General features: G+C 37.8%; 1 protein-coding gene and 1 long non-coding RNA gene across 4 annotated transcripts in view; one reads left to right on the plus strand and one right to left on the minus strand.

The window, feature by feature from the left end:
- Positions 1-12,193, plus strand: part of Tmem170b (transmembrane protein 170B) — a 77,701-nt gene that overhangs the window by 27,393 nt on the left and 38,115 nt on the right. Inside the window, exon 3 of one of the 3 annotated variants that reach the window (XM_078020541.1) lies at positions 911-8,516. The exons of 1 other annotated variant lie outside the window; for it this stretch is intronic. In XM_078020541.1, coding sequence (XP_077876667.1) covers positions 911-1,041 — 131 coding nt within the window. In that variant the 3' untranslated portion in view covers positions 1,042-8,516. Of the gene's footprint in view, positions 1-910; positions 8,517-12,193 lie in introns of those variants that run through there. One more of the 3 variants, XM_078020542.1, reaches the window with a different exon arrangement.
- LOC144366359 (uncharacterized) lies at positions 8,397-12,054 on the minus strand. The gene is made up of 2 exons (XR_013425429.1): positions 11,926-12,054; positions 8,397-11,539 (listed from the first exon to the last, which is right to left on the minus strand). It is a non-coding gene; the product is annotated as an uncharacterized LOC144366359 (long non-coding RNA).

Below are 12,193 nucleotides of genomic sequence, written 5' to 3' on the forward strand. Positions count from 1 at the left end.
TTTCCTTCTTTATGATTTCAAAATGTGCTTTTAAAATTAGCCACTTAGGAGGCTGGGAGTATAGCTCAGTGGTAGAGCACTTGCCTGGCACATGTGAGACTAACTGGGTTCCATCCTCAGCCCCAAATAAAAATACCTAAGTAAAATAAAGGTATTATGTCCATCTAAAACTAAATTTTTTAAAAAAAATTCTTCGTCATTATATATAATATGTTAACATGAAGTACTGAATTAGGCCCTGAGTTTCTTCATAACTCTTGAGATTCTCTCATTCTGGGAAGGGTGCATAACCTAAAATATTTTCTAGAAAAGATATCAAGTTTATCTTTTACTAGTCTCCAAATAATTTTACAGTTGTGTGTTTCTTTTAAAAATTCAGTAAATTATTTTATATGGTGAAATTATTTTATATGGTGAAATGCATTGTTATATTTTATGTTACTGAAGAATGAATTAATTTTACTCAAGTAAAAAAGGGACAATTTTAAAATTTTCTTTTAAAATTTGGAAATTAAATTATGTAGTTTCTCTGCATTATCATTTATAATTATCAACATATTATGTGGCATATTTGTAGAAAGGCTGATCAGGTCTAAGCAGTTGAACGTCCAGGAGAAAGATGACGATAATGGATCATCAGTTTTTACAGTATTATGTGTATTATGGTATTATGTGTGCAGCTTAGACTGCACCTGCATGTCTTTGGGTTGGATAGAAAAGGCATCTTTTCAGTTAAGAGGTTAAATGGTTAAATGTAGTATGCTAAAGGTAGTTTTTACCAATCACCTGGAAACCCAAACAGTGTACCTCATGAGGAGAGTGAGGGGCTTTCTGCCTTGATGAAATGCGCAGGGGTCCTGTCCGGTGGAGTTAAGCAGCGCGCTTTGTCCTTCTCCCCTCTCTCCTCCAGGTGCCGCGGTGGCCGGCATCTACCGAGTGGCAGGGAAGAACATGGCCCCGCTGGAAGCGCTGGTATGGGGCGTTGGGCAGACCGTATTGACATTAATCATCTCCTTTTCAAGGATCCTCGCCACACTTTGAGGTTTCTGAGGGAATGTCTTATTTCACATAAGGAAGCAGATGTACAGATTCCCTGAAAATGGCATTGTGAAGGAGCTGTGGACCGAGCCAGTCGAAACGGAAGGAAGACAGACCTTGCGCTGTGTGGAAAGACTGCCCTCTGGCGTCCAAGTGATTGCACTACCGCACTGCACCTTACGTGCCTCCGTCCCAGGCAAGGTGCACAAGACCCATGTGAAGCCTCAAAAAAAAGCACCTTGTTTAGCTGCCAATCAGGTTAACATTGGTGTTGAAATCATTGTTCTTAACAGTGTTGTGTTAAGTTACAGGGACGTTTTGAGGAATTGATATATGTGCCAAACTTTTCTTTTTGACATTGATCATGTGACAGTTTGCAAGTGTAGATGTAGATGAGTGCTGTGAACATATTTGACATGAATTCAGGTCATGTGGTAAGATTTTGTTTTGTAATGCTGAATCCCCTATGAGTGCTAAATAACTCATTTAATATGGGAGAAATTATTTGGTTTTAATGTGGAGCGTTTCTGGGATTTAGGGCTTTTTAGGCATTACTATTTAATTTATGCGGAAAATAATAGTCTTCTTAATGGAAGATGAGCTAAACTGTTTTAAGGATTCAAAGTAGACCTGTAGGGTGCATACTTTTCACTAACTGGACACCCTTTTAATAGTTTTCCTCATGCATAAATATTTTATTTATATGAATTAAAAAAACTTTATGGGTCACACATATTGTCACTTATGTGTCATAAAAATATAATTTGAAATTTTTCTTATGAATTTTGTAAGAAAAAAGTCTGAAATGCATGTTGCATTCTTTGACCCTTCTAAAGAAAGTTTGCCTTGTATCTCATGGAGAAAACATCTTTGTCATTAGCAGCAGTGGGATTATATTACTTGTTGCATCTGTCTTGATTTTTGACAAAACAATCTTTCATTCTGGAGTATTAACTATACTGAAAGAGTGGCCTAAATTAGGCTCTGGAAATAAAAAGGCTCGTTTGTATATAAGTACCAAGTAAGTTATTTAGGAAGAATAATAAACTCTTCTTACTTTGGATATGTGGCAATGTCATGATTCTGCTAAATAAAAATTGGGGAATACAATAAATAATTTTAAAACTTGGCAGTCTTAACAAATCAGTGAAGTACATATATGTATATGTGTGTATATATTTATACACACACACACACACACACACACATATATATATATATATATATATATATATTTGAGTGATTCATTTCAGATGTTCAGTTTTTAAGTTACAATTTAAGTTTACTGGAATAAGATCACATGTATTAAAAGTGGCACTATCCTTTGTAAAGCATTTTAAGAGATTCTGTCAATACATAATTGTAAGAAGACAAGAAGTAAGAAAACACAGACCCTAGTCTGGTTGAATCTCCTAATGAGACTTTTTTGGCCAGTTGCAATTTATAAACATGCTAACTCAAAGGAGCAGCCATTATAGAGAATACAGAGAACAGTCCAGACAAAAGAGTCCCCTCGCTTCTTTATTTAAGTCAACTTTTAAAAATGTAAGTTCACTTTAGCTCCCATTCAAATTTAAGACTCCTGTTACCTATGCTACTTTTCCTCCATCAAAAAGAATATATTAATTTAATGTGAGAGTTGGGAAGGAGGATACTTTTACCTATATGGAAGCCAGTTTTAAGGGTTTACTGTCACTAGCTTAGAAATTTGTTCAGACAGCAACAACCAATTAGCAAATATTCAATCTTAAGATCTTTGAAGTAAATTTTAAAATTGATTCTTTTTATTTTGTACACGTCTACTATTAATTTATGTGTTCTTTATATTTCTAATGTTTCCTCAAATTAAATGTAGACGTAAATTTTCCAGGTCAATTTGATTTCTCCTTTTCTGTTGGACTTGAATTGTATTCTTTCTTTACTTTGGCTATCCTATCAATAATTTAAAGCATTTGTATTCTAGAGGAATTACCAATAATGTGAAAATTGTTTTAGAAGTACAGAATGAATTTTTTAAACATGGCAATTTTATGATTTAAGAAAATTATCACGGTAATATGGAGCACATGGTTCATAATCCAAAATTAGTCAGAAAATAACATGGACATTGAATATATTAATACGTGGACCAAAGAGATCTGAACTCTTGTTTGTACTCTAGAATGAAAGTATAACTCAATGGTTAATAGTTAGTCTGTAGTTGTCCTGCAGCTATCTCATTACCAAGTTGACTTACATTAAGGTTTGGGTGTATATGTGTGTGTATGTGTGTGTACTTTTAATTTGGGGGGATATTTTTGTTTCCGTTGCTGTTCTCAGTTATTCCCAGAGGGATTTTGTAGAACTGGCACTCTTTTCATGTTTTGAAATGCAGTTGAATAGTATGAATTTATGAAATTGTTTTAATAGCTATTTATATGCCAAGGTTTTTTAAAAGTGAGTAGTTTTCCTATAGAGACGAGATGTTTAATGATATGTATGTGTACACATATATATCATTATATACATATATAGAGAGCTATATATGAATACAGTCTAACTGGAAAGCTTTGTTAATGAACACTTTCATGTTCTAGTGGAGAATTTGATATATTTGTTTAGTTGAATTATCTTTTACATAGAGGATGTTTGAGATTTTTGAATTTTGGAAAAGTTTTCTTGGTTTAATAGTGCCGGAGACCCTTGTTTGGGACATGACAAAAGTCCTTATTGACATAGTTGGGTTACAATTTCTTAAGATTTGTATGTGATTTAGCAGTAAATTTTCTTTGTGACAAAGTGAAGAAGGAAGGGGTAAATCCTCTGCTGTTGACACTCCTTTATTTTAAAAATGTTCAGTAAAATATTGCTGAAAGTAAATCAATTCCCCACAGAAGGAACTCTACAAACCCAAAGTTATTTCTTAACATACTGGTTAGACATGGCCATAGATGTGTTAGCCAGGAGCCTCGTGCAAGCTACCAATTTAAAAACTTTAGAAGAAGGGAGGTACAAGTGGTCTGTCCCCTGGCATAGTTCTTTGGTCACCTAGGGTTGAGAAAGTCCTAAATGATGGCCATGTTCCCTGCTCACAGCTTAGTTTTTATTTTAGGTCATACTGCTTACCAAACAGTGTGGTAGTTTGTTTCCCCATCTCCTTTCCTCATATTTGTAGCACACATTTTCACTGCTACATTTCCAAACCCACATCACTTCTGTTTGTATTTTAAATGACAGAAAGAAATGAATTGGCCTGTATATTTTCTATTGGTGATGTAAGGAATAGGGATGATTTAAAATCAAAGAGTTTTTTGGAAAAGGTCTTGGAGCACCCTGAGGAAGATGAGGGAGTGGGCCTGCCGCATTAACATGCCCGGGCCATGCTCACGACCAGCTCATGCAGTTTTGTAAAGACTTTTTGCAGATCTAGGGTGTGTAAAATGCTGGACCAAGTGTTGTCTGCTGTACAGCAGAGATGACCAGGAGGGGATTCCTGTCCTCCAGTCCACCAAGAGCTGGCTTAGAGACAATTGCCAATCCTAAAACGTTGGGACTGTTGGCTTCCTGATTCTAGTTAGAGTCTGATCCTGTTGCCTGCGCTGTGATTCTGATTTTCCCACTTCATCCACTAAAAGAAATTTCAGTAACTGAGTTGTCATCGCCATGGTGCAGGAGAGGACTGGACTCTCAGCCAGCGACTTTGGCTTGAGTCCAGGCCCTGTAGCTTGTCGACTTTTTGATGTGAACAAATCACTTAACATCTCTGAGCTTCTGTTCATACAGTGTGAAGTGTGATCAATACTGCTTATGGTTTTGTGAGGATTATGTGAGATTATTTACAAATTCAGGCAAAGTAATATGTATTTGACAGTAAATGATCCTTAGGTAGTTGCCTGAATTTTTCTTAAATAACATTTTGCAAAACCCAGTTGCATATGTTTTATGAAATTCACCTATTTTTATTTACTTCTACATTTTACCTACATTTTTAACATGAAAACTAAAAGAAGAAAAAAAAAGTCTTTTTATAAGAGACTAGGTTATAAACCTAGTCCTTCACATTTTCTCAGATATTTATCTGAAAATGCCTCTGGGCTTCAGTGGTGGTGGGAGTGGCCAACAGGATTGAGTTACAGGTTCAGTGCCACAGGTAGAAGTGGGACAAGAGTGGAGGTTACCAGCATTTTCCCTCCGATTCACTTAGGATATTCATTAACTCTCTGTTGTATGCAAATTATTATCCTGGTTTTGGAGACAGAAAAGTGGGTAAGAGTCAGCCCTCTGTCACATATGTCCCCTTTCTTCCATGGACCACGGTGGATTGGGGTCCTGGCTGTTGTCGTTGTTTTGTTTACTGGTTGGGTTTTTTGTTGTTGTTTTTGACCATTATTTTAAATGTATGTTCATTTTACAATTCAGGAAGTAACAAGATACTAAGAGCACTTTTGGAAATATTCTCAAACTACTTCATTCTTACTATCCCCAAGTTTTCTCAGAAAGTCTCAAACAACTTCTTTAAACATCCTTATTTATTTTGTTTTCAAGATTAAGAGGAACATGCAAAAAGTCACTGAAGAAATTCTAGTAGACTTAGATTGCCGAGAAGTTTGGTGACACGTGTTGGATAGCTGGGTAAAGTCTTGTGATGATAATCAGGAGTGAGATTTTCCGTGGTTAAAATGGACGAGTCATTGAATGTCTCATTGTCTACCGTAATTTCCCATCTTTCTGAAACTCTCCAGGTAGAAGGAACATCATTTGATTAGGAGTTATGGCTTTTCAAATATGTGGTACCACTTTTTAGCAGGAGAAAGTTTAAAGATAGGAAATATTAAGGGGCCACAGGACAAACCTGTGACACGTGACTCTAGTTCCCCCCTTCTGTTAGGCTGGAGCTACCCTGTGCAAGAGTGTGTGCCGCCTGTTTACACAGCACGTGTACCTTTGTATGTGGGCTGCACTGAAGCAGCATGTGGTGCTAGGTCACCCCTCCCACTGGAGGATCTGGTGGTCACGGGCAATGCAGTGTTGTTCAGGACGTTGTTGAGTGAGTTATCTCAACACACATTTGTGAATTTGTTTGGGGCAATACTACATGAAGTATTTTCAGTAAATGTGGAGATATGCTGGTTAATTCTTGATTAAATTAGTGGTGATGCTCAAGTCTCTGAGCCGAGCTGTGAACTCTGATCCCTTCTCCCTGATTGAGGGGGTTCGTTTTGACATTCTTTACATCCCTTGAACATATGTTGAGCTTACATAATAGCCCTCCCTTGATTTTGAGAACTAATTCAGCAGTTTCTTTAAAATCTTCCTCCTTTTCCCAAACAGATGCCATATGTCATGGTTTAGACACACAAACAGTTTGTTGATGGAAGAGGAAGTGCTGGTTCAGAAGAGATTTTTCCATACCTGTGGTTATGCAACTGTTACTGAAAAATAACTGGGCAAGTCCAGACAGCATGACCTCTGCACATTTTTTTTTTTAAGATTCTATACTGTACACATATACAGTATATCACTCTTTTGTAGTAACTAGGCTGTCCCCTTTTGGGGAATTTAGGTCTTAAACCGAAACTGGAAAGTAGTGTGACAGAAAGACACAGGAAGAGTCACCGTAGTGCATGGTCACCTGAATCCCATCACTATGATGCCTTTTCTCCTAAATACATATTGTGATCACTAAAAAACATCATTTATTTTTTAGAGCCCCATTAAATGAATGTTAGCTTCAGAGTACTACTAATAATGAAAAGTTACCCCCCACCTTTTAAATTAAAGTGGGTGCACTCAATCATTAAGTCACTTTGGGATGGAACATTTTGAAGTTTTCTTCATAGACAGTAAGTCGAGGCCTTTGTTCAAGGGTAGTGAAAATGACTTCCCCTTAGTACTAGGTGAGCTGGGAGTCTGACCACTGGCCCTTTCCTGGTGTTGGTGACATCAAATGACCGTGGAGGAGCTGAAGAACATCCTGGCCCTCTTCTTAGCACACGCACCTTCTGACATGAGCTCTACGTGTTTAGATGAACAAATAGGAAAATTCACAGTGTTTTTCATTTTAGCTATGTAACTTGGTAAAATTCATCTAATTTTACTCTGAGTATTAGCCCCTGACTCCAGTCATTCTGGAATGAGGGGAGCAACTACTAAAATGTCTATTTAAATAGTAAAAGTACAATTTACCTGACAGGTATTAAGACTCACTTTCAAATTGTGCTAACTCTCAGACCACTGATGAATCATTTAGTTAAATCATAGTACCGTTCGTAAAAGCTAAATGATACCTTAGTGCCTTGAAAGTTAAGATACTCTTGCAAAGTGAATTTAGAGGTTCAGGATTGGCACCGATGAGTTGGCTTGGGGCACGTCACCTATGAATGGGAATCCAGAGTTCAGGAAGGGTGTTGTTGACATGGGCGTTGGCCACCGACTCCTTATGGTTTGGTGTGAGCCAGTAATTGAGCCATTGGCCGTGCCAGGTGACAGCTGCTTTCATTATGTTTTCATGATGTGGCATTTTCCTTCACTTTTTGCTTTTTCCAAGTATGAAATTTGGGAGGGGGGTGTAGTCAAGCAAATTAAATGTGGGATTTTAAAGTTTAGTTTTGTTGTAAACTAGAGATTCTAGTGTGAACAATGTTAGTTTTATATTGTAGTACAAGGGCAGACACTTTACGTAACCTTTAGAAATATGTTGACCATCAGGGCTTTATTTTTACTATAGAAATACTAAATGTACTGTGAAGCTTCAAGACGGGAGGGATCCACCTTGGAGGGGTAGTACACAGAACAAAAGCATATTTGACATTATGTGAACACAACTCCCCCCTTCTGTCAAGAGTATAAACTACGCTGTATGAGTATGTGTACTGCATGTTTACATAATAGTTTAATTTTGAAGGATTATTTAAAGACTATGTTTATATATAATACCTAACAAGCTGTAAATATTGTATACTATTGATTTTTAATTTTATATAAGCAATTTTTTATTTCCCAATTCATGTACAAATCCCATTGTGTATATAGCATAATTTCCTGGAAAACACAAATTTTGCAGTGAATTTTAAGTATTTTAATTGCAGAAAGCATCAAGTCAGCCTTAGAGATGTTGATCTTCATTTTAAATTATTTTTCACCACTCATTTTCTTCAAAGGGCAGCAATAAACATACGCAAGTTATTTTTGATTCTAGAAAGTTGGTCTACAGAGATCTAGGTTCCAGTTCATTGCTTTAAAGAAAAGATGCACAATTAATATCATCCAGTGTCTGATCACGGGACCCTTTCCGAGGTCCACCTGTGGCTCTCCTCTTTGTAATATACAGGGTGAACTCTGCCGACACACAAAACATCTGTTAAAAGTGAATCCAGCACTTAACTGTCATTACACAGAATTTATTGGATTAAAAATTTGTAATATACAGTATTTTAATAAAGTTTCTGTATTCAATTTCATGCACTTATATATAAATAAACCTGTCTTTAAAAGCTTTATGTAGTGTTTGACTCTTGGTGACGTACCGTCTCCACTCACCCAGGGTGCTTGGTGTCCTCCATGCCCTCTTGTCACTTTTCTGGGCCAGTTTTATGTATGGATTTTAGAGGTAGTGCTGAAAAGGTACACAATAAATCTAATGACAATGTAGGCCTCCTTTATAGATTTGCCTATGTCAACTCCTGGGCCACATAAGTATCTCGTTCTAAGAATTATTGTTTTAAGATGCATGCCATCACTTTTCATAATAATGCACAACCATTTCTTGATTACCTAACATCTTGTAAATACTTCATGTATATTCTTCAACACTAAAGGTAGTTAATTCAGGTTTCCATCCACATATTGAGGTTCAGAGAAGGTAGGAATCTTTTCAGAGCCACACAGCAAACAACTACTGAGCTGAGGATTTCCTGCTCTGTTACCTGTGTTTTTCCCCATTATTCTGAGTTGGTTTCTCCAGAATATTCTAGAAGCTCTTGTGTATAATGAGGTATACAAAGACCAGATAAAATTGTGGAGAGTTGAATTGTCAAATTTATGCATAATTTGAATTTTTGTTAGATTTTTAGGAAAGTGTTAGACCCTCAAGTAGGCCCAGAACTCATCCTACCTGAGGAGATCAGATCCAACAACCAGTGCCTGTAAACATACTCAGCCCTGATGGAATAAAAACTAGCTTAACTTTTTAAATTGTGCAAGTATAATGGAAGTAAACATGTTTTCACAAACACTGACATGGCTATCTCACATCATTACCAAATTGAAATATATTTTCTTTTTTTTCCAGGGAACATATTCATTCCATTATAAGGTTATAAAATTACTGAATATGTTTCCTCCTTAACCGTGAATCTTAAATTCTTGCACAAAATTCTTGGGATAAAAAAAAAAAATCTTGAGATCACAAGTTTTCTGTTTTGATTATTATCTTTGACTCCTGAAGTGATACTTTTGTAGTGTTTTGGTAATAGGTGAGCTGCCGTTGTGCGGGCATCACGGTTCAGATTTTACCCCCCATGCAGGATGATGATGCCTCTGTCACAGTCTTAGAGTGGCAGCTGAGCCCCTCATCAGACTTGTAAAGGAAGAATGTGTCAGGTTTGCTGAGTAGATACTGATGCCAGGAAGTGAAACCTTCATTAATTCACAGAATAGAACCTAAAAGCTTTAGGGTACAGAGAGGGAAGTAGAAAGCACCCAGGGCAGATCCTCCAGGAGTAGAAATTGGGTTTGTCTCCAGCTTCTAATGAAACCTTAGGAAGAAGAATCTATCCCATATCACCGCTCCTGTTTATTTGCTCTTAGTTTCCCACTATTTTTTGCCACCAGATATTTCTTTTGGCCAAGTTTATGAATATTCTTCAGACAGGAAATTCTGCAGACTGATTGCAAAACAGTTCCATCAGGTGAACTACTTGCAAGGCAGCGGTTCCATCACTAGATGGCACAATAGTCCTATTTTATTTCTCTCCTATTTTATTTCTTGGGCATTAGTTCTTCCCTAGGAACACAAATTAACTCTGCACTTTTGAACTCACTCCCGTAGGATGCATCTAACAATTTTTTTTTCTAAAATGTATGAGAATAAGCCAAACATGAGCAAAATTACTAATGAATCTTACTGAGGAAAGTTAAGATTCAGGGTTGTTAGCAAGTCAGAAAATCACTAGTATGATTTTTGATAAGCCATTACTCTGGCTAGATTTATGCATTTTTCTTAAATCTGTTAATGCATAATGACTTGTTACCACATTGAATAGTCATCACTTCTAGTAACAGGTACATAACCTAACAATCAGTCTTGAATAGTAGCCTGAGAGTTGATTTTAAGCTTGACCAAGCCAATCAACTTGTGTGATCTTCAGTTTTCATGTCAGGAAACAGGACAAATATCTCATGTTGCAGTAGTGAGTACCTTCTACATGTTCCACCTTGTCCTCTTGGTCTTTCCGTGTCTTGTCTGCACGAAACATAGAGGGATGATGTAGTTTTAGAATTGTCCTACATGTTTTGGTAGTAAGCCGAAATGTGTTCTGACACAGCACAGTGCGTTTTTCAGAGAGAATTTGTTTCAGATTTCAACTGTCCTCTTGAACCGTGGCCTGCTACTATTACAACAGAGCCTAACGAGGGAATTTTTTTTTAGAAACCTACCTCAGCAGGAAGGAGCCTGGTTAGAAAGCAAAATGGATAAACTTGCTCAGCTAGCAAATTCCTGGCATTCCCTAAGCCAAATATGTACAGGATGAGGAAGTAAAAACAGCCAACATAAATTAGTCCGCGGTTGGTCCTGAATCACCTGTCAACTGCATATCATCATCTGCCCCCTCAGATCCTCGTGCCAGTGAGCTTCTCTACTTTACCATTCTGTAGACAAGCTGCAGTCCAAACTCAGAGAAGAAGGGCTGATCTTTTCAGGGCCTAAGTTCCATTGCATAGTGTGGAGACAAACGAGCCCATCCATTCTGGGTCTTAAATCAGGACTGACCTTAGGACACCAGAGAAGAGGACCAAACATTTTCATGAAAGTTTTCCTGCCCCTTTCATGTTCTTTGGGAATTGGTGTCAGTGGTCAGCTCGGAAATGTGATATAAGACGACACTCTTATTACCTTTGATGTGGAAAACAGGAGATGAGTAAGGGCTGTAGTCAGGTTGAGGCCAACCACAATTTTAAGAGGCTGAGGAATTGCAAGTCCTGAGCATGCTACCTTAGTGCTGAAGGAATGGGATCCCGTCATCTTCCTGGATCTGACCCCTCGAACACACAGACCTCCCAATAGAACCATCTCTCTGTGCCAACTTCTTTTCAAATAAACATGGAAATAGATGGATGAGTCCTCCTGTCTTCTCATAAATAGAATTTGCCAGTTCAGTGGGACAGCATCAGCAAGGGCCTGTTTTCTGGGCCTTACCTAGACCAGGACCAGCTGGGCTTCATGAAGTTGATACGTGCATGTCCATTGTGCTCCTTGATCAGCCTGCAGACTTCGTACTTGAAACTTGTTTAACTTGGGGATCTGTTGCAAGGTGAATGAGAAGGGAGGAAACTTTTCAGTCTAAACCATAACTTTTGGTTCTGGTGTGTGGGGGCAAGTATCTAGAGGAAATATGTAAAGCCTGTATTATTGATAATCATTGCAGTCACATTGGCATTCAACTTTTATATCTATCGATCTATCATCTCATTTTTATCCTCATACTCTGTTCTGATTTGGAGGGAAGTAAAATGCCTTTTATTTTTCAGTGTTGGAGATCAAACCAAAGGCCTCGTGCATGCTAGGCAGATGAGTTAAGGCAGCAGCCCCCAATTTTTTTCTGAAGTATTATATTTAGGGGAGGGCAAAAAAAGGTCTTTCCTGAAAACTAGGCAGCAATTTTACAGATGTCAATTCCAAGAGCAGACCTGAGCTGGCCACAGCAACCCAGCAACCCATTGCTGGTCCTCTGATGATCCTTGGGGGCCTGAAGGAATCCATGAAAATGGAGCACTTCCTGGGTGTCCTGGGGCTAACTCAGCCTCCTGCTACAAAGCTTTGCTTTCAGTCTTTATAAAGGAGACAGGTGCAGCTCAGAGGTGGAGCACTTGCTTGGCATCTTGATGCATGAGGCCCTGAGTTTGATGCCAACACTTAAAAAAATCCAGAAAGACTGAAAAACTCAAATGTTCCCAC

This window comes from Ictidomys tridecemlineatus, chromosome 8 (assembly GCF_052094955.1).
Source record: "Ictidomys tridecemlineatus isolate mIctTri1 chromosome 8, mIctTri1.hap1, whole genome shotgun sequence".
NCBI classification, from domain to species: domain Eukaryota; kingdom Metazoa; phylum Chordata; class Mammalia; order Rodentia; family Sciuridae; genus Ictidomys; species Ictidomys tridecemlineatus.